Source organism: Nansenia antarctica, assembly GCF_963989245.1.
Source record: "Nansenia antarctica genome assembly, chromosome: 10".
Lineage (NCBI taxonomy): Eukaryota > Metazoa > Chordata > Actinopteri > Argentiniformes > Microstomatidae > Nansenia > Nansenia antarctica.
The window spans coordinates 20551305-20574570 of NC_137680.1; the positions used below are offsets into that span (position 1 = coordinate 20551305).

General features: G+C 45.1%; 1 protein-coding gene across 1 annotated transcript in view; it reads left to right on the plus strand.

Moving 5' to 3' along the window:
- The window catches only part of ddc (dopa decarboxylase), a 40425-nt gene that overhangs the window by 3519 nt on the left and 13640 nt on the right, over positions 1 to 23266 (plus strand). Inside the window, exon 4 of the mRNA XM_080540332.1 lies at positions 202 to 321. Within this exon, the coding sequence (XP_080396458.1) occupies positions 202 to 321 (120 nt within the window). The remainder of the gene's footprint in view (positions 1 to 201; positions 322 to 23266) is intronic.

A 23266-nucleotide genomic window follows, 5' to 3' on the forward strand; every position in this document is an offset into this window, starting at 1 on the left:
TCTGCCACACCAACATCTGTGTTGAACATGAGTGACAGACTGTGTGTTGAACATGAGTGACAGCCTGTGTGTGTGTGTGTCTGTGTTGAACATGAGTGACAGCCTGTGTGTGTGTGTCTGTGTTGAACATGAGTGACAGCCTGTGTGTGTGTCTGTGTTGAACATGAGTGACAGCCTGTGTGTGTGTCCGTGGTGCTGCAGGCCGCCAGCCCAGCGTGTACAGAGTTGGAGACGGTCATGTTGGACTGGCTGGCGAAGATGCTGCACCTACCTGAGGACTTCATAGCTGGAACGAGCGGAAAAGGAGGAGGTGTCATCCAGGTATGTAAACATTACATCCTAACCCGAACCAATGAGAATCAAATGCTTTGGGATTATCCATCCATGAGTGTTGTTTTCTTACACACATTTCAAGAGTGCATTGTCACAATATACTGTATAGTACTCTTTTAATCTTTAGTAATGTTTTTGGTCTGTAGGTCATATTGACATCATTCACTTTACATTGTTAGAAACATAATCACAGTATATATACATTGCCCTGCTTAAGTAAAGGGACAGTGAAGCATGTTCTATTTCTTTTGGCCATACAATCCAAATCAAACGTTTTTTACTATGATGTTAAAGTAGACACACATTTTTTAATTGATGGTATTTCTGTACATATTGGTTTCTGGACTCAGAAATGACATTAAACACGTTTTATGTATAGGCAAGGTATGCAAGGCAAGTTTATTTGTATAGCACATTTCATACAACAGGGGCAATTCAAAGTGCTTTACATACATACATCATTAAAAATACAGCAAGCGGAGCATAGTAAGAAAATAAAATGACAACGAATAACAGCAAATATAAGAAGTAAATAGATAAAACATTAAATAAGACAATAGTTCATGGATAAAATACAGTGATAGAAGTGCTTGTGTTTAATCATAACTGCTGAAAAACATGACGTGACTGAAAGCTGCTGCACTGTGTTTAGTTTTCACTCTTGAAATGATTAGCTGATTAGTCTTCGGCTCCAGGGAGCTTTTTGTTTACCATAGATGTGTTTGGACCTTAAGGGTGCAATACCATTAATGGTTTTTGTGATTTTTAGGTTGGAATCGTTTAGAAGGTTGTTTACTGAGGTTGAAATAGAAGTTTTGGGTAGGGCTAGGGAAAAGGCCTCGATGAACAGTGCGTTAATGTTTTCATTTATATGCCGTTTGGAAATAGTTTCAGTCATAGTTTGAATAACAGGGGAAATAGATATGTAAAAGAATATGCAAAAATTGTAAGATTGTCAGTTACAATAATATTTGAAATATTTAGGCCTTTGGGGATGATAAGGTCTAGACTAGAGTATGACCTCGATTATGAGTTGAGAGTTTCACATGTTGTTGAAGTTCAAAAACATCTAAAAGGACAGATAGTTCTTTGGCTCTGGTGTCCTCTACATTATTTACATGAATATTGAAATCCCCAGCAATGATTAAACAGTTAAATTCAGTAGTAATGATGGAGAGAAGCTCCGTAAGTTCATTGAAAAAGGTAGTAGAGTATTGGGGTGGTCTGTATAAAATGATGAAGAGGATTCGAGGGGGGCATTTAAAAACAACTGAAAGATATTAAAATGATAACAATTCTCAGAATGCTGTCTGTTTGCAGCTAAAACTGTCCCTGAAAAAGGAGGCGATTCCACCTCCTTTCAACATCTAAGGTTCTAAAATTGGGGGGTGCTGACTCAGTAAGAATTGGGGTCTTGTTAGCTTTATCTAACCAGGTCTCAGTTATAAATAAAAAATCGAGTTCATAGGAGCTAATCAAATCGTTGTAGGTGGTAGGGCCAAAGGGTGAATTGGAATTGGGCCTTTATCTACACTGCACCTGGGTCCACGTACTATAATAAAATGTTACAATGTGGTGGTATGTTGGGCAGATTCTTTTTTCTCCAAACTTCCCTCTCGCAATCACTCTGGTCCATGAAAATCGTAATCTTATGTGTCCACAATACCTTTTTTCCAGACTGCAGGCCGTTTAGGTCCTTTTTAACAAACTGTAACCTGACCATCCGCTTTGAGTATAACTAGAGGAATGTCCCTTGCAGTGAAGCGTCTGTAGTTTGGCTGGTGACGTATTCTGCAGATGGTAGTCTCTGACAAATTGACGCCTACCTCCTGGAGAGTGTTCCTGATCTGTGGGACAGTTGTTTTGGGGGTTTTATTAATTATGGTGAGCATTCTTCGGTCGTCCACTGTGGAAGTCTTACTTGGCCTACCAGCCTGTTTGTGACTGCTGAGCTCAGGGGTGATTTTTTCTTCTTCTTTTTAGGGTATGTTCTCTCTAGAACATTTGCTTCACTTGGAATCAGAGTTTAGGATAACATTCGCTTTGCTCTGCGTCGTTTGGAGCTGTGAGAACGCGCATTCGAAGTCACTCCCGGACAGTGGTGTAGTCTACGTGATACGCAGGACTACGCCGTATACCCACTAGGAAAGGCCAAGGATTTGCGTATACCCACTAGGAACGGCCAAGGATTTGCGTGTCACCCACTAAAAAATGCGCGAGGATACGTAACGGCGTTTTGTGACAGAACTTTCACTTTCATTCATAAAATTCACCCCGTCTGTGTTACGAAGCACTTACTTCGAACTTTCTGACATGTTTGTTATCGCATAACCAGTCGTTCAGAATGTTAGTCTCAGTATTTCCCCTAAAGTGGGTAACATTAATATCACAAGAAAAGAGGATATTACATACCTGGGCTCCATCTTAGAGGCAAATCTTTCCGGAGATAAAATGGCAGCAAAAGTAATCAAAAAAGTGAACCATAGAACTAGATTCTTGTACAGGATATCCTCACTTGTCAGTAAAAACACACTGAGGACCCTATCAGGAGCTCTCATTCAATGTCACTTCGACTATGCCGTAACATCATGGTACTATAGAACCACAAAGGCCCATAAAACAAGACTCCAGACAGCCCAAAATAAACTGGTTAGGCTTCTGCTAGGCCTCAACCCTAGGACACATCTAACCGCTGCTCATTTTTTTAGCCTTGATTGGCTACGAGTAGTTGACAGAGTGCAGCAGCTTGCACTGGGCCTGGTCTTCAAGATACCTACACCACAAAGACACCCAAGTACCTGTCAACATACTTCCAAAAAGTGAACAACGTCCACACATACAACACCAGAGGAAGCTCCACGAACCACGTTCAACCGCGTTGCACCACAAACAAGGGGTTAAACTCGTTTGCAAACTATGCAGTAAAAATGTGGAACGCCCTTCCTATAATCTTAAAGGAGTGCAAAACACTGCCCACCTTCAAAACCACTCTCAAAAAACATTTACAGGAGGCTGCAATCCGTAACTGGACCCTCTAAATCAAAAATCAGATTAAAAGACCCGAACTACCCACTGTACATACTTTGTGTTTTGTCCCCCGCCCCCACCTGTGGTGTATGTCCCCACCTGTCCTACCCGCTGTACATACCTTATGTTTTGTTGTATTGTTCTTCCCATGATGGATGTATGTTTATCTTGTAGATAGTAATAGTTATTTGTCTGTATTATCTTGTATCTAGTTTTTTTGTCTGTCTTACATGTAACGATGAATTGAGAATCAAGGACCCCAATTGAAATAAGCCAGTGGCTTTCTTGGGTTTTTATCCTGTTAGTTGACCTTGTATGTAATATGTACTTTCGTGTACCTACTTCTGCAAATATTCTAATAAAGTTTTCAATCAATCAATCAAGAGCCTTGGGGTGGGCGGGCCGCGAATTTGCGAAACCTAGGATGGTAGGGGGAGTCTCGCTCGGCAATGAGGGAGTGCTTCGCCAACCAATCAGGTAGCGGTATTGCCCTGCCTCCCCTTACCATCCTAGGTTTCGCAAATTCGCGGGCGGGCCAGACCTCCACACACAGCTTCGTGCCGCGGGAGAATGGTTTGTTTTTGTTTTGTGTGCGCGTGCGACGCGAGAGAGTTTTTGCAGGGTGAAAGCTCTGCAGAAGAAAGTAAGCAAGTTGAAACGTTAGCAAATATAATTACTGTGTTCTGACAGAGAAAGTTGGTTCAAATTAGTCGTTATTATTGTGATTAGAAAGTGTCTGATTATAGTTTCATGGTGTGAATAATAGTGTCAAAGAACTAGCAAGCTAGCTAGCGTGCTCAGAGGTGATGAGATGAGCTAGTCTGCTGCACACATGCCAGTGTAAGGGTGATCAACTTCTCCAGTATCGATTTAATTGAGTCGTCACTTTACAAGCGAGTTCGTTTAATCTCAACGAGACGTCCTTGATATCACTTCTTAAGATGATATGATCCAATCAAATATTAGGCACCACTACTGAACTGTTCATTAAGATAATATTTATTCAAGCACATCAGCAAGCAATATCATTTCCATGGAAAAGTGGTCTCATCTAGTTTCACCTCTGCAGGCCCGTCTCAGCTAGCCGTCAACAAGTTAACTGCAAGAGTTCCACCAGACCAGACTCCCGTTTAGCCCTGGTACATAGTCTTTATACAATTCATCAAAACATTTTGGGCTGGGTGATGCCCCCCCCTCTATCTGGTAGTTTTCCAAGTGTCAGCACAAATCCGTTGCAGCTGCAGAAGGTCTTCTCGTTAGCGTTGGCCTTCAATTCTTCTGGTATGTGGGTGCGAGAGTGTATGTATGTTATCAGCTTGAGTGTCCTGCTAGCGTCTCGTTCCCATGGTGATATCATACTTTGTGAGCAGAGCTGTGAGTTGAGTTCTTATCAGTAGCTTGTGAAAACATTTGAAGTTGCACAGTAATATGAGTTAGGATTCGATTTACAAGTTAAAGTCTCAACTGACCGCATTCACATATTATTTAAATGAGCACATAGTACATGATTTATCACTTCTAGTGATTTTAATACAAATTCCCAACAAATCCCCCCTTTGGTCATTAAAACAAAATTATGACCATTACAGAGAATTTGTAGCCAGAAAGGTGAGATGGGTCGTAGACCGCAAATGCCTTTATTTACACCATTCCTTCACAAAACTCCATAATTACAACATATCTTCAACTCCTGTATCATGATCCATCTCCTCACCCTCCAACAGTGACTGCTGCTGCTCAGCAATAAGCATTTGTAAGTGCATCTGTGTTCCAGCATCAACCTTGGTTAGGGCCGTAGTAATCAGTCGCTGTGCCAGGCCTCTAATGCAAGGGACAATGCAGCAGCCAAACAGGATCAGCACTGTGGCAGAGATGAGGAGGGCAGAGAGCATAGACATAGCCAGATTTTTCCATTTACCAAAAACAGATTCGAACCACTCTCCAATAACATTGTTAACTCCAGCGTTTGCATACACCTCTGCACGGAGCATACGCAGACCCTTCAGTGCTCTTGTGACGGAGCCATCAGGAGCGGTGTTATTGGGTATGACCGTGCAGCAAGTGTCACCAAACATAGTGCACACACCTCCTGAGGAGGCTAGCAGAAAATCAAGCGCAATCCTGTTTTGATAAGCGGTAAGGGTGGTTGCATCTAACTGTGCCGCGAGCCCTGTAAGAGCATCCTCAGTAAAGTTAATAAATCTCTGTTGGTTATAGTATATGTAATTTATCCAGTCTACATTTTTATTAATAGTGCACCACCAGCACAGGACCGACTCAAACCCGGCGGCAATCTGATCCCGAGCCTTGAAGTCGTTCGGAACGCCGCGTGGCACTCCTATCGCATCAATGTATACCTGAGTGTCATATGACCCTTTAGGAGCGTCGCGTTTGTGTCTAGCAGTAGTGGGAGATGCGAGGGCCATAACAGTACTGCTATCCAGTATCTCCATCTTAACCACCATTACCACGCGTGTACATAATCCCTGCCAATCTAAAGGCAGATATCTATATAGCTGTGAACCCCCACATTTCCAAAACATGTCTGCTACAGGTTGTGTCTGATTCCCTGTCACCTGACCAGTCGGAATACCATAGCCATTAAAAGTACAAGTAGTGCTGTTACCGCTCTGGCACAAAGTCCTACAGAAGCGCGTAGCATTAAGGCGTCCCACATCGCCCCCCTTGCCCGTCCTGTCAAGGCAGTCGTAGGCTTTTTCTAAGTGTAAAGGGTGATGTCCCTCATATATCATGGGGCCTTTAGTGCTAGTCATACCGGGGCAGTTTTTCCTAGAGAGAGAGTGGCTGACAGGTAGGCCCATCAACAAATTGCAGTCGTACATACAGTATATCCCCCCTCTACCAATGTCAATTGAGAACTCGTCACTATCAGCTATTCGTTTTCCCCCTCGTCCCATCCCTACTCTATAACTTGAACAATCATCCGGTTTGTAGGGGGAGGGAAACAGTCTAGTATCTCTGGGTTGTTTCAAGCAGACTACACATGTCTCCTTAGAGATGGTGGACATTGTGTAGTTTACCCAGTTGTACCAAACATTATTTGAGGCTAAGTTATGAAATGCTTCGTCGGAACCCAACCCCCCCCCTGGGACCCCAGTAAACATCCCCATTGAAAGGAGGGTGCATGCTGACAGAATCGCCAGGAATTTGAAAATTTTACACATTGTCTAGGCGTTCTCTGATTTCAGCCAAAGTTCTATGTGGTGGGTCTGCTTTGGTGCAGTGTGACAGGTGATGCCAATCTGCACCTGGTTTACCTTTGACTTTGACTGCGTGTGAGGTGGTCAATACTACCTCCCACGGTCCTGTCCACCGTGGCTCGTTCCACTTCCTTTTGTGGACTCTGATTCTTACCCAGTCGCCTGGGTCTAGAATAGGAGTCTGTTTTTCGCCGGTGTCTGCTTTCTCCGCTGCATTCAGTACCTGTGAAGACAATACTCGATTTAGATTAGTTAGAGCCCTGACATATACATTCATTTCCATGGAGAGGAGGTCCAATCCTGGGCCCACCTCCCTCTGTCTCTGTATCATGCCTGTCGGCACCAACATCGGTCTACCAGTTATGATCTCATGGGGTGTCAAATGAGTCATTGAATTGGTCTTATTTCTCATTGCCATCAACACCATGGGCAATGCCCCCACCCACGACAGTCCTGTCGAGGCACAGGTTTTAGCAAGCTTTCTTTTAATAGATTGGTTAGCCCGTTCAACTAGCCCCTGTGATTGGGGGTGATAGACTGAACCAAATCGATGCTTAATCCCCATTGCTGTCTCAATTGCAGCCATATGGACATTTTTAAAATGTGACCCATTATCAGAGTGTATCATTGTAGGGAAGCCAAACCGTGGTATGAAATCCTGTAAAAGGCACTTTATTACAGACGCAGCATCCTCCCGTTTACACGGATATGCTTCAGGCCACCTTGAAAACCTATCAATCACCACCAACAAGTATCTCTTGCCTTGTACTCTATTGTCTAATCCCATGTCCGTGAAGTCAATACATATCTCTCGAAATGGGCAGGGAGGCACTGGATATGTGCCCATTGGGCATTTAAGTACTGTTTTTGGGTTGTGCTTATTGCACACATCACAGTCTGAGATGAAATTCTTAACCATCTCCAAACCATAAGGGGTCCACCAATCTCTCATTATCAGTGCCCAAGTGTCTCGCACCGACCCATGAGTGGGACCGTGTGCTTCAGCTATCAGCATATTCATTAGGCCTGCAGGGGCCACTAGTCTTCCGTCATGCGCTCTCCACAACCCGTAGCCCTTTTCAGAGGACCCGCCTCGCGTCGCCCCCCTTTTTACCCACACTGATTGTTCTTGGGGGGAGGCGGCCCCCTGTATTTCCTCTATAGTCTGCACAGAGCATTTAGGTTTGTCTAGCTGGATTGAAACCAGCTGGTGTTCTCTGGGGACATATCCCCCTGCTAATTTAGCGGCTGCATCTGCAGCATCATTTCCTTTGGCTTCGTCTGTGTCGGCTTTCGAGTGCCCCTTGCACTTTATAACCGACACCTGGAATGGCATCTGTACTGCTGCCATTAAATTTTTTAGAGCCATCTCATGTTTGACTGGATCACCATTCGAGGTCACCCATCCTCTCCTGACCCATTGGGGGCCGTCCATCATTAATGCCCCATGGGCATATGCTGAGTCAGTGTAAATATTGACACTGCGTCCTTTAGCATGGCGCAGTGCTTCCGTGAGCCCCACTACTTCTGCTTTTTGGGCTGACGCAGGCTGCGGAATTATTCCACTGACTACCGTGTTGTAAGAGCCATTGACCATTCTTTTCACTACTGCAAATGACGCAATATTACCATCCGGGCCTCTATAACAACATCCATCACAATACAGTGTCAGTTCAGCACATGAATTTGCCTGTGCTTCTAAGTCAGGTCGTATCTTGTGTTCTTTTCTTGCTCTCAACTCACAAATGTGTGTTACACTATTTGCGGGGAGTCCTTCTGCCATATTTACCCCTAGTGACGTATATGTGACATGTGGTTGAGTCAGTATTCGTTCTAGCTTTTCTTCTCTCGAGCTGGATAGAGAGAAGGCCTTAGATTCTAAAAATGCCACCACACCATGGTTGGTGTGGACTATTATGGGGTGACACATAGTCATTGATGCTGTCTTTTCTAGGGCCGTACTTATTGCTATCAGGTGTCGTGTACAAGTAGTCTGTCCCATTCCTACACTGTCCAGTCTGCTGCTGTGATAGAGTAACACTGCCCTTCCTTCTGGTCTTTTCTGAAATAGTACTGCATTTATCACTCCTTTATTCTCTCCTACATCTAAGTGAAAAGGTTCTTCATAATTTGGTACTGCCAACTGTTCAGCCTGTGCCAAGGCCTGCTTCATGTTTATGAATGCTTCCTCAGCGGCGATGTTCCAATCCAATGTTGCTTTTAGGTCTCGGTGGCCTGCTGTCGCCACTATGTCTCTTAATGCCGCTCCAGTCTCCACATAATGAGGTATGTATTGTCTGCTGTAGCCTGTCAGCCCTAAAAATCCCAACATGTCTTTCACCGTCACAGGCTTGGGGTAAGTCAACGCTGCTGATCTTTGGGATTCCACCACTTGCTTCGTGTTGGCTGCTATCACTCGTCCGAGGAAGATTACTTTTCTCCGGCAGCCTTGTACCTTTTCTTTCTTGACTTTGTATCCTGCCTCTTCTACTGTTCTCAGCACGGTTTCTGAGGCCATCAGGCAGTCCTGTGCATTTTCACTTGCTATCAAAATGTCGTCCACGTATTGAATTACTGTGGTTCCTTCTGGGAGAGTGATGTCTTGTAGGTCTTCTTTTAGTGCCTTATTGAACAGGCCAGGGCTCTGTTTGTAGCCCTGAGGCAAACGATTGTATGTATATTTGGACCCTTGATAGGAGAACCCAAATATTTCTTGACTGTTTGGGTGCAGAGGCAGGCAAAAGAAAGCATTAGCCAGGTCTATGACTGTGAATCTGACTTGTTTGGGGGTCAGGCAATTCAATGCAACGTACGGGTTTGGGACGGCGATGTCATGGCCTGCCACTGCGTCATTTATTCTTCTGAGATCATGGACCATCCTCCAGGTCCCGTTAGGTTTCTTTACTGGTAGTATTGGTGTGTTCCACGGGGAGCAGCTGGGCCGCAACACCCCCGTTGCAGTCAGTCCTCCAATGGTTTCTGATATCCCTTGGGTGGCCGCTGGGGAGATATTGTATTGTGGCTGCCAGATCACTGCTTGGCCTTCTTTTAGTTTTACTTCGATCTGGTGATGGGGCACCAGACCCACATCATGGTCTCCTTTGGACCAAAGTCTTGGGTTTATTCTGTTCACCATCCCATCCCAGTCCTGGTGATTGTCATTCTCTCGGCCATGGTCTCTTTCGAGATCTTGTCTCTCCCCGACGGTGTTTTCGTCCGTGCAATTCCCTATTCTCCACATCGTCAGGTCCTTGCTTCGCCAGAGGAGGGGGTTTACAGTCGACCTCCATTCCTGGACTTGTGCTCTTTTCATCATGGGTCCCAATTCCTTTGCTACTCCACCGTGAGTGATGGCCAGGGTTATGTGCGGCGCGCTCTCAGCTTGGAGGGCGTACCATTGGTGCTGCTCATCCGTGAGTGTGCATTCCGCTGCTACCCCTTCTGGCCCCACAATGATGTCTGTAGCCCTTAGCACGCTCTTCTTTCCTTCTTTACGGGTTTCCCAGGCTTCTTCATAGGACTCATCTGGTTCTCTGATGTAGTTAAAAGTGCAATGAAGAGGGTCTAGGGGAGGCCCATAGGGCCTTAGCTGTTGTATCCATGTCTTCCATTGATGATAGGTCTTAGTTACTCCCTCAGTGTTTTCCGAGAGTAGTCTAGCCCAGAACACAGCCGTGGTCTGGGCGGTGGCTCCTGGTTCCTCTCTCATCATTAGTATTCTGCATGGGGCTTCCCCGGTGACTTTCCTGCCGCCGGGAAGTGTTACTGTTAATCCGCCTGGTCCACAAGTTACCTCCGCGTTCAATTTACATAGCAGGTCCCTCCCCATTAAGTTTACGGGGCATTGGGGAGCGAACAGGTAGTTGTGTGACAATTTCTGGTGGCCTATTTCTGTTTCTAGGGGGATTGTGTATTTCTGTGTCTGTGCCTGCCCGGAGTAGCCTACTGTCGTCATGGCCAGATTTTTTGACAGAGGAGGAACTCTACCCTTGTGGTTTGTCATGGTGGACGCTGCTGCTCCAGTATCTACCATGAACTGTTTTTTCTCTCCTCCCACCAGTATTTCAATCATTGGTTCTTCGTTCGGGTGGAAGTGGTAGGTTCCTCTTTCGCCTCCTGGGCATCCCTATAGGCTTTGACCATAAGGAGCCCCTCCTTGTGGTTGATTCATCATGGGGGCCATCATGGTTGGTGCCGGTTGGCCTGGCATCGGGCCCCCCCACTGTTGCTGTGTGGGGGGTTGAAACTGCTGGGGCTGCCATTGCTGCTGCGATGTTGGTCCCGATGACTGCTGTTGGCCCTCTTGGTTAGGGCATTCATTCCTCCAGTGTCCTGTTCCTCCACATGTGTGGCAGGCACCTGCTCCTGGTGTTCTTGGTCCTCCACGGCCTCTCCCGCGGCCTCCTCGCCCACGTCCTCTCCCTCCGCCTCTCTGTTGATATTCGGGGAAGGATTGGTACTGAGCCGGGGGCTGTGGTGCTGCAGAGGCCTGTGGCACCTCTCCAAGCTGGACCAATATCTTGCCTTCTTTACATTCCTTCTTCCTTGCCGTAGCCACAGCGTCAGCTTCGGTCACCTGCATTTTCAACAACCTCTCACGCTGCACGGCCTGTTTCTCCTCGGTCTCGTCGGTTTTTCTTTCTTCCTGGTTGCTATGATGAGTGAGATTTTGTACCCATAGGCTCTCTCCCATAGAGCCCAGGCCTACTACCGTGCTCAGCCTTTCTTGGATTGCTTTGCCTAGGCCTCGGCCCACCTCTGCTCGGAACAACATTTCCGTCGCTTGGCTGTGATCATATCTGGCCCCAGTTCCTTCCTCCCATGCCTCAGCGGCCCTCTTGATGAACTTATGGATGTCTTCGTCCGGCTTCCGCTTTATCCCTGTCATGGCTGCTGTATCCGGGGTGTGGGGCCACAGTGTCCTGAGCGCGGTCCACAGGGCCGTCCTGTGTTGGTTCAGTGGTGTTTCTCCGGGGATATTTCCCATTCCCACCAGGTCTTCCACCTGGTTCCATTTTCCTTTTCCCTCCGTAGAGGCAATGAGGGCCTTCACATCCCCCCAGGCCACCCTATCTGCCATGGTTCGGGCCTCAAACGCTCGTATCCACGGGGCGGCCCCTCTGGGGAGGGAGGGGAGGCTGTTCTGGAGAGCCTCCATGTCCCGATGTCCCCATGGTTGGTAAAGTAATCCTCCTCCTGCTACGGCAACTAAAGGGAACATGCCTGGTCGCTGCTCTTTCTCTGTGGCAGGGGGCATGCCTCTTGTTTTCATATCACACGTCTGAAGGTGCTGCTGTGGTTGTTTCTTGACTCGTGTGGATCTTCTGGGGAGTGGGGTCCGTGCTTGTGCCTCGCTTGCCCTCTCCTCTTCTGTGTTTGACTCACCGCTGCAGCTATAGGTTTCCCACTCGCTGCTTTCTTCCTTTTCTCCTTCTGTCACCCCTGCCCTTTTAAACTCGCCCCTGAGTCTCAGCGTGAGTCCTTGTTTCCCCCTGTTCGCCTTCTTCTTTCGGCGTTTCTTTTTCTTCTCTTCCTCCTTCCATTCCTCTTGGCTCCGTTCGGGGTGCCTTCTGCGCAAGTCGTCTTCTTTTATTTGCACATTCAGTTCGTTCAGTCGGTCAGCCAGCTGTTTTTCTATGTCCTCCATCAAGTCACTTCTCCCTGGTGGGCCGTTTCCTCCGTGGGGCGTGCCGATGGTGTATGGCGATGCTCTTGGAAGGCCCATCGATCCTGACGTATTCCAAAGCAGGTCGTCGCATTGTCCTCCAGGGCTGTGATCCTGGGTAGAGTGGAGAGTGTTGTGCGCCTCCTCTGATCGTACTTGCACTGCCACTGTCCCACTCATAATGTCAAAGACTGGTGCCTGTATGGGGGTTGGCCCTGTCAGGTATTCTTTGGTAGGTTTCAGAGGGTTCACATCCCAGGCATATGGGGGAGGGGTTGAGCTCAGTCCCTTTCGTACCTCCAGGGGCCAGGTGCTTTTTAGGGGAAGGGGGTGTTTTTCTGCCTCCGACCCCCACCTTGCTGCTTGTAGCAATGCGGACAGGGGATACAGTTCTCTTGGAGGAACCACAGCGACTGAGGCCGTCTCCATGGGCACGTCGGCTGTCGGAGCCACAGTGTCTGTGCCTTTCTCCCCCGCCTGTGCTTCGACTGTCTGTTTGGCTTGGCGTTGAGAGTGTTCTGCTCCTCTGAGCCATCCGACCACTCGTCTTGTTCTCACCTCCTTTTCCTCCGCCTTCTTTGCCTCTCGTCGTGCTCCAGACCACCTTCCCTTGCCTACGGCAGCACTCTCCTTTTCTTTTGATTTTTCTATGGCCTCTTCAATGATCGCCAGTCTTTGCTCTGGGGTGGGTGGCCCTTCTGGGGGGAACAGACCTGCCTTCTTCCATTTAGCTACTGCTTTTACCATCTTCTTTTCCTCTTGCTCTCTTCCGTCATGGTCTGTCCTTCTATGCATTTCCTTCAGGGCCTGAAGCCACCACTGTGGAGTCTCTTTCATGGTCATATTGTTTCTTAACTATACCCCTTGGGGTGTCTTATTGCTGTGTCTTAATGCTGTGTCTGAGAAAAATAAAAATAAAATAAAGAAAGAAAGGAAAAAATAAAATAAAATAATAATAATAATAATAATGCCTTTGGTAGTATTCAGAGCCTTTCACTTTTGAAAAATGGATTCAATAAAATGTGCCATCAATCTAACACACAACACAGAGTCAGAATGACAGAGCGAAAACTTTTTTTTTTTTTTTTTGTAAATGTATTAACAATTAAATGCAATAGTTCATGTGTTTATTTTTCTTATTCTTTTGTATTTGTTTTTGTTAGTTTTTTTGAATTAATTAAGGTCTTATATTATATTTTATAGGGTCTCTGTGTGTATCTATCCTGTCGGTCCTCTATGTATTCTCTGAATTATGTGTTCTGTATTATCTGCTCATCTAGATAGTCATTCTACTGAAGGTCCACTGTATCGTGTGGCTATGCTGCCACCCTTATCATCAATATTATTATTGCCAACCAATACTAAACAAACTGAACAACTAAACAAAATCACCCTCACCCAATATGTCAATATCAGAACACACCAAAAATACTACTATTATACAACCCGTGAGACATACATCACCGTGCGTCAGAGGCACTCCTAGTGAGCTTTTTTTTTTTCTCCTGCTGTCTGCGCTTCAATGGTGGGTTACACCCGCAGCACAACACTTCTTTAAACACCTTGAACGAGGCATAACATATTTTATAAAGTTTGCAAGTGATATTTGAGTGATACCAAGCCAGGGAGCACTCAGCCTAGACCAGTTGCTCCTGGGCGCTTTACTCAACTATCCCTTTTAATAGTAATAATTACAATAATAATAACAATTCCAATTATTATTTACATACAATATTACGTAACACCTTTGCACGAGTTTAGAATTATAAGGTTCTATCTCCGTTTAGGGTAGTTCAGAGACACTGAGCGTCATGGTTTTTACATTCCATTATGTTTTGTGAGATGGAACCGTTGTATTTTATGAATCACCCACTCAAAATGTCAACATTTTAAAAATACCACCACACATTAATAAACCACTTAATGGATCAGATTATGCAAAAAACTCAATTTTGACTAAAATGATGATAGAACCATATAATCCTAACGTCACAATTATTTTAGCGCCCGCTGTGAGGGGAGGCACGCTAATACTAGGACCTTCACCGGACTGCAGTCCTGCCGTGAACGCTACCCTACTCGCAATGACCTCACTTCTCACTCGGTTTGCAAGGTATTTCAACCTTCGGGACACCGTCCTTTCATTAGACCTCGTCGGGTCTAAACTGGGGGCTGGTTACCTCTTAATATCCAGGACTGTCGTGTCTTTCCTTACCTTAGACCTCGGCGGGTCTATCCTGGGGACTGGTTACCCCTCTTTATTTCCAGGACTTAGCTACTGTCCCTTCTTTTAGACCTCGGCGGGTCTTATTACACGTTAATACAAGATGTGCTTAAATATCAGACAGTGGTGTTCAATAATGTATAGAATGTCAATTTAATTAATGATTATCCTTACTTTTGACGGATTCTTCACAGACACAGATCAGAATGGGTTTGACATACGATTCATGGCCCAGCACTTCCACCTAGAATACTATTGTCTACCTAAGCAGATTTCATTAAATGGCTCTGCTCACCTTTTTTGTGTTGGTACCGTGGAAGTGCTTAGTCCGAACCCAGCCTCGCCCACTCCTCCTTGCATCCCGTTGAAGATCACGTCGGGGTCACCAATTTTGTAAGGGTGATCAACTTCTCCAGTATCGATTTAATTGAGTCGTCACTTTACAAGCGAGTTCGTTTAATCTCAACGAGACGTCCTTGATATCACTTCTTAAGATGATATGATCCAATCAAATATTAGGCACCACTACTGAACTGTTCATTAAGATAATATTTATTCAAGCACATCAGCAAGCAATATCATTTCCATGGAAAAGTGGTCTCATCTAGTTTCACCTCTGCAGGCCCGTCTCAGCTAGCCGTCAACAAGTTAACTGCAAGAGTTCCACCAGACCAGACTCCCGTTTAGCCCTGGTACATAGTCTTTATACAATTCATCAAAACATTTTGGGCTGGGTGATGCCCCCCCCTCTATCTGGTAGTTTTCCAAGTGTCAGCACAAATCCGTTGCAGCTGCAGAAGGTCTTCTCGTTAGCGTTGGCCTTCAATTCTTCTGGTATGTGGGTGCGAGAGTGTATGTATGTTATCAGCTTGAGTGTCCTGCTAGCGTCTCGTTCCCATGGTGATATCATACTTTGTGAGCAGAGCTGTGAGTTGAGTTCTTATCAGTAGCTTGTGAAAACATTTGAAGTTGCACAGTAATATGAGTTAGGATTCGATTTACAAGTTAAAGTCTCAACTGACCGCATTCACATATTATTTAAATGAGCACATAGTACATGATTTATCACTTCTAGTGATTTTAATACAAATTCCCAACACCAGCTAAAGAGCTAACTGGAGGCACTTTATTATTTTACTTAAAGTAGATATACAATCTTTCTTATTCTGCTAGAATTGGGCTTTATGGTAATACCATAATGGTATATTTACAGTACATGGACAGTGGATTGAAGCATTGGAACAAACCCTCACTCATTGAAAATGTCTGTTTTTTGTAGTTGGACATACGATTTTCTTACAGGTGAGAGAGTAAGTAAAGACAGTATCTGACTGCATTGCCCACAGCAACCCAATATTCAATTAGAATGATGTTATGATTTGATATGAATTCAATGTATACCTCTTATTAAATTATAAATACTTTGGTTGTTATATTTGCCTTTTGGTTGACAGCAAAAGAGGGAGAGAGGAGGATAGAGAGGGAGAGAAGGAGAGAGAGCAGGATGGTGTCGGCACACCAGAGAGAGAGAGAGAGAGCAAGAACCAGGTGAGAAAGTGGACATGTAGTCAAGACCATGTCGTGTATTCTTATTGATTATGAATCAAAGAACAGTTAGTTTAAGACACTTTAATTAGTTACAGGCAGATTCATACATTACATGCGTTCTCCATGGACATCAGGGTGGGAAGAGGGCTCTCTGTGTCCCTCTCTCCCCTTTCCCCTCCAGAGGGGAGGGGCCAGCGTGCATGTGTGTCCCTGCTCAACCCCCAAAGGTCCCTGCTGGTCATCTGTGTCCCTGCATGCCCTGGCATGTGTGTGTGTCTAAAACATACCACATATTCATACATAGATCATACATACTACAGAAATATACTACACATCCCCCCTCGGACCACCCAGAGGGTGTTCCGAAACTAAACCACCATAAAACAAAAACAAAAACACAAAACCCCACAAAACATCCCAAAATTTTTTTTTTTAAAATAAAATTAAAAATTAAAAAATAAACAACAACAGACAGAAAAACTACACCAACACACAACACAAGAAGCACAATAACACAGACCAACCCAGGACCAGTATTAGGAACCAAAGATATCATAAACTAAAAAAAAAAAAAAAAAAAAAAAAAATTTGAAAATAACAATCACAATTAAACTAAACACAGTTTATCATGCACAAATCAATACAGAAACTTCCAACGACCGATGTTTTCTTTGTCCTTGAAGCGTCGGGGTCAGAGGTTACCAGCACTTGTACCCAGTTGGAGAACAGCCTTTACCGCTGTCTCAGATTGCTTCCATTTTCGTTGCGCTAGGAACAGAACCTCTTTCCTATCTTTGCATAACCACTACATCACTTCTCAACTGACATCAATCCCATACGATATAGAAATAAACAAACAATACACAAATAATGACATTCAGTTATCATAACACATAATTCTCCAACAGTAAGCATAGGACAAAGGGAATGCATTAATGCATAGATCTTCACCTCAGGTGAGGACTAGTCTTCTGAAAAGTTCATTAACGTGGACTGAGTGACTGATTTTCCAAAAACAGTCAATGAGGCCCTGTCTCCTAAGAAAGTCAAAAATCATGTCTGCTATAATAGGTGCTCCTGTCTTAGCAAAATAAGTTTCCCATGCCCCTAAGACCGTTTCCAGCCATGCTATCATCTGCTGTCCATTCCCGTCGTTCCCTTTGATCTGCTGCTTCACTCCCCTATTCATAGTCTTTAATCTTTTCCTAACTGGTCGTCGTCCGTCAGTGTCATTGAGGTTCAGGTAGCCGCCTGGTCCCCTCCCACGCTGATCAAGGTCTGGGGAGTCGCCCTCAGCATCATCTGAAGCATGGTGCAGGCACTCGCCAGCATCCCCAGTAGCCCAGGTGTCCAGGCTTTGGACACTCCCAGGCTGGACCTCCAGACTGTCAGCACTCTCTGCTTCGTTGGTTTCTGGTTCATTGGCATCTGGACAGCTTTCCACTGTCCCCTCGGTTTCAGGCACTGCCGGTAATGTCACTGGCTGTAACACTGGCATTGCCACTGGCTCTGGCAACACCACAGCATCTCCTCGTAGCTCCTCCTTCTCAGGTTCTCTGGGGACCTCGGCACCTGTTGGCACAACATCCTGCCTACTCTGTACATCCACCCCCCTGTCCACCACCCGTGGCCCTATTGGGGTAGGGATATGCCCAGACACCACTGGTGTACCCACTCTGATGTTGTTTCTCCAACAGACCCCACATTGACCTAAAGCATGGTCAATCTGTTCCATCAAATATGGACTCCAAAACCCATATTTCTTGGTGATCTTGCGTCTCACCTCCCCCCTAGCCACATGTGCTAATCCATGAGCTTCCTGTATTAACATGCCTAATAAATCTGAGGGTGCTACAACCAACCCCTCATGATTCCTCCATAGACCTGTGTCATCCTGACTTGCCCCCCTTGCTAGCCAAACGCTCTTGTCTAACGTAGTTACTCTACTCTGTAACATCAATAAATCCTCAAGTGTGACCATGCCCTGTAATTGCTTTTCATGTGTGACCAGAAGACCTTTACCTGCCTTGTCTGCTCCTGTAATGGCTTTGGCTGCATCCTCTGCAGCCCTGTTACCTTGTGTGACATGTGATGAGTCAGACCTGTGTGTGGCACACTTCACTATAGCTAATTCCTTTGGCTTCATCATGGCTTGTAACAGCTTCATGATCTGTGCGTGATGCTGTATAGGCGTACCATCAGTTCTCTTAAAACCCCGCCCCCTCCATACAGCTCCATTAAAATGACAAACATTATGTGCATAGGCAGAGTCGGTGTACACTGTCACTCTCCGTCCGGTTCCCAAGTTGCATGCTTCTGTGAGGGCAATCAATTCAGCCAACTGAGCCGAGCAAGGCTGAGGAACTGCCTCAGCCTGTTCTACAATAAACTTTGAATTCTGTGCTTTAACTAAGGAATACCCAGCGCACAAAGTTTCTCCTACCCCGTAACAAGACCCATCAACCCAATATTCTATATCAGCTCCCTTTAAAGGCAAAGCTTGTAGGTCTGTTCTATGCTTAATCACTCTGGCTGTCGATGGAATCTGAACACCGCTGTCAGGTGTGCATTTTACTGTACAGTTCAATTGGCATAGAGCATCTCTCCCTAGCAGCCCTGTTGGCGTGTGTTCTGACACAAGTGTTGACAGAGTTGCTCTCTGTCCCTTGTACTCTAAGTCTACAAGCTCAGTTGTAGGAATCAGCTGTTTAATTCCCTCAAATCCGATTGTCTTCACATATTCTCTAGACATAGGGAGGTGCGTGGCGCCTTCAGGCTTCTGTGTCACCACCAGCTGGCACCTCCCACTCGGATCTTCCGGGCACCCCTATAGGCCAGCTGCTGGGCCTCCGTAAGGGTTCATCACTCCTGGAGCAGGTGTAGTAGGGGGCCAATATCCTCCTCCTTGGCTCCCCCCTGCGCCCCCCTGGGGCCTGTTGCAGCAGGCACAGGCTAGATGTCCATTCTGGTCGCATTGGCATGGGTCTAGCATCTCCTTCCCTGCTGCTGTCCATCCCCCTGGTGGTGGTCCTTGGCCAGGCTGTGTGTACATCTGGTATGGAACCGCTTGCACCCCTGGTGGCCCTTGTGGGTATGGATACCCCCCTTGTGGCCCCTGTGGGTAGGACTGGTAAGTAGCAGGATACCCCCCTTGTGGCCCCTGTGAGTAGGACTGGTAAGTAGCAGTCTGCACTCCAGGTGGCTGTTGCTGTGGGGCTAAAGCCTGCACTCCCTCTATGTTTCTCTCGCTTTCAGTCAATTGCAACTGAGTCAATATTCTGAGGGATTCTTCGTCTCGTGCCTTCTGTATCTGAATGTTCTTTCGATATAACTCAACTTGATGAGCCACGTGGTCTATATAAACAGCTTTGTTCATGTGTCGTAGCCCCACCACTTCTGCTAGCTTATCCTTAACTGGGGTAGGAAGCCCTTCTTGTATTTTTTCCCTGATTATGGATTTTTCTAAGGGGTTATCTTCAGCGTCTTTCCCTGTCACACTTCTCCATTGAGAGTGCATACGGGCAATATAACCCCTGGGATTCTCATCCCCCCCCAGTGGCTTCACAATGATATTGTCTGGGTGAATGTGAGTAGGGTAGGTCTCTCTGATTGCTTTCCACAGCCTGCCTCTGTTTGCTGCGAAGAGCTCTGGATCATAAACTGATGTATTGATATATCTATGAAGTCCCGCCTTCATCAATATTTCCTGCATTGTATCCAATCCTGCAATAAAAGCTAAGAGTCTTTTCAGGTCTCCCATCGCGACCTGCGTTCCTGTCAGTATCACGTCGACCTGTCGCGTCCACGAATGTCCTCCCTCTTGAAGAACTGGGAGTTTCTCGATCACTTCAGACAAATCTGTATGATGCCACGGATGATATTCCATCTTGTTACCCCGAATCAGCACTGGACAGTTCTTTAATGTATTTGATGACATTCGGTGACAATCTCCCTCTTTCTCCGGGCGTCTTCTCCCACCTTTCCTTTCGGCTGTGGCTATCATCTTCCTGACCTGCGAGTTGTAGCCTCCATCTGCATTGTCGTCATCACTTGAGTCTGCACTGCCATCTTCGCTGTCATCTTCCTCGTCACTCCTGTCGTCCCCTTTTCCCCTTGGCTCCTTCTTCTTCTTCTGGGAATGATCCTCCAGTGCCTTAGCATATGGAGGGGGACTGGAGGCAGGACACTGAGCTATTTTCTGTCCCTCTACCTTAAATAGATCTAAAATAGCTAACTCTAACTTGCGTTTCTCTGATCTAATCTTTCCTCTTTGATGTGCTTTGTGCCCATTGATAAGTATCTCCAATGTTGCAATTAATTGTAAATTAATGCTGCCCTCTTTCGGCCACGGCTGTTCAATGTATGCCCAACGGCTATTCCATTTCGTAGACATTTTGCTAATTTCCCTAACAAGAGGATTCATTTTTTCCACTACAGCCATAGGGGATAACGTAGCCAACATTCCACGATGTTCACTAATATCTTTTAACAGCTTCGTGGAATTCGACCCCATTCTACTTCGCTCAATATGCTGACAATATTCTATATTAGATAAGGTGTACGCTTCTTACAACCCACCTTATTTTGTCTTGTTTGCTAAACAAATGCTAGTCCAATATAACTGTATTAACCATCCCCACAAAAACCCTGCAACTCCAGAATAACAGACTTGCCTCTTGTGTATGTCAGTGCAGTATTAACTTAAATCTAATCTCTGTGTAAGTACTTTATACTTAAATGTGTTTCCTAATTGTTTATGAATGTGTCACTTAATTATTCATTCAATACTAATTACAGTTCTGGTCAACACAATTATTAAATCACAAAAGCTGGTCACACCTAAGTATTCACCGATCCACAAAAACCCTTTTACTGCTCACCTATCAAATATGTACTATTCTGCTATTCCTTAATCAAACACTGTGGAAATGACCTAACTAAAATAAAAGATGTAAATTACAAATATTAATTATAACCTGTAGAGAAATCGACTTGTTATTTGGAAAAGAATGAATGATTAATTATTAATTACACACTTAAAGAAATCGACTTGTCATTTGGAAGGAATAAAATGATTAATTATTCATTACAATCTGTAAGGAAATCGACTTGTTATTTGAAAGGAATAAAATGATTAATTATTCATTACAATCTGTAAGGAAATCGACTTGTTATTTGAAAGGAATAAATGATTAGTTAGAATTATTCACTATATCATCATATACATTGATTTAAAACTTATGGAATCAATCAATTGTTTTGGGAAACAGAAAATGAATGATCTGAATAATTAATTCAACTGATAAGTAATTAATTAAATTAATTAAAGTAATTTAATATAGAACAATCATTTAACCATCTATTTATTAATGTATCGGACTGTTTCATCGACCTCAGCTGTATCTCCCTGAGGATTTAGTGTTTTAAAATGTATTGTCGTATTTCGACCAGCAGATGGAGCTGTGCTCCGGCTAACGCGCATCGATTGCGCATGCGCCAACTCTTAGCCAAGGCTATGAATGTTTTAACCGTAACTCTAAACTATTTAAAACACCCCGAGATCAATTCACTATATCTCTATCTTTTCTCTATCAATACTAGTCTATTTGTATGGTTTTATCGCTATCTTTAAGAGATGAGCACTGAAATCCATCAAACTCAGGCTCCCCTCTAAAGGAATGTTCCACTGTGTGTCTGCGCTTTTTGCAAAGCAGAAAGAGGGAAGGGCTTTATTGTTCTTGAAAGCCCACGGCCGTATTGGGGCCTGCTTAAAACAATCTCTTTAACCGATTACTTTTCACGACACAGCAATATCTTTCAATCCAGTTAAACCACTATTTATCTCATTCAAATATTCTACGTTCACGCTTCCCTCACAAAGATGGCCCCTGTGTGTGTCCTTCCCCAAGGACAAAGAAAAATGGCGTCTAAGAATGGACTCTCTGACACACTGCAAATGGCGTCACGTTTCCCTCATAAAAATGGCGTCTAAGAATGGACTCTCCGACACACTGCAAATGGCCGCCCACACAACGGCGTCCTCTCACACAGACAAAGAGTAATGGCGTCCACAGCTCTGCTCATATGTTCTTCACTGCTACAATACAAAACAGACTACCGAGTCCACCCACACTCCAACACATAAACACAACCTCACCGAATTTTACACAAACACACACGATATTCCAATACCGTACAAACAAACCTTACCATTAAACACTATATTTTACAAAAAACGGGCTTCCAAGTCCGGCTCTCACCACCCAGCGCCTCAAAGATTATGAAAAGTTTGCTTCTATTCCAACAAGATTACCGTTACACAGATTCTTTTGACTATAACTTATCTGAGATTTACAGCCTATTTTAAACACACCAATCGACTAGAGAGAGATTTCTGCAGAAAATCTGCCTTCTTCGTCGAATTGAAGAGTCCGCACAATACTGTAAATTAAGTTATATTAAACTCCTGGCTGGCTCGCCATTTACTGTCGTGTATTCTTATTGATTATGAATCAAAGAACAGTTAGTTTAAGACACTTTAATTAGTTACAGGCAGATTCATACATTACATGCGTTCTCCATGGACATCAGGGTGGGAAGAGGGCTCTCTGTGTCCCTCTCTCCCCTTTCCCCTCCAGAGGGGAGGGGCCAGCGTGCATGTGTGTCCCTGCTCAACCCCCAAAGGTCCCTGCTGGTCATCTGTGTCCCTGCATGCCCTGGCATGTGTGTGTGTCTAAAACATACCACATATTCATACATAGATCATACATACTACAGAAATATACTACAACCACATAAGTAAGTAGCCTTGAGAACCGATGGTTCTCGAGCCTAACGGCCCTTAGGGGGCAGGAGCCTATCTCCTGTTTCTGTAGCGTGAGGCAGCTTGATGTACAAGTACAGTCCATGCCACCCCCCCCCCCAAGGCAGCAAACACCGGTGTAGATGCATACTGTATGCATAAGTGAGTGTGGCTGTGGTGGTGCTTATGGGGTGTCGCTACGGGACAGGTGTCGCTCTGACTGGGAGTGCAAAATCACAGTATACCCACTAGAAAAAACTAGACTACACCACTGCTCCCGGAGCAAACAACCGACCGATGCTCCGCTGGTTTCGCTCCGGTTAGAAACGACGCATCCATCACTTTGCTTCGCTTCGCTTTTGGTGAGAACGCTGCTCGAGGCTGTCCATAGGAAAACAACAACGCATGCGTGTTGATCTGGATAAGAGTGGGACGAACAGGCAATT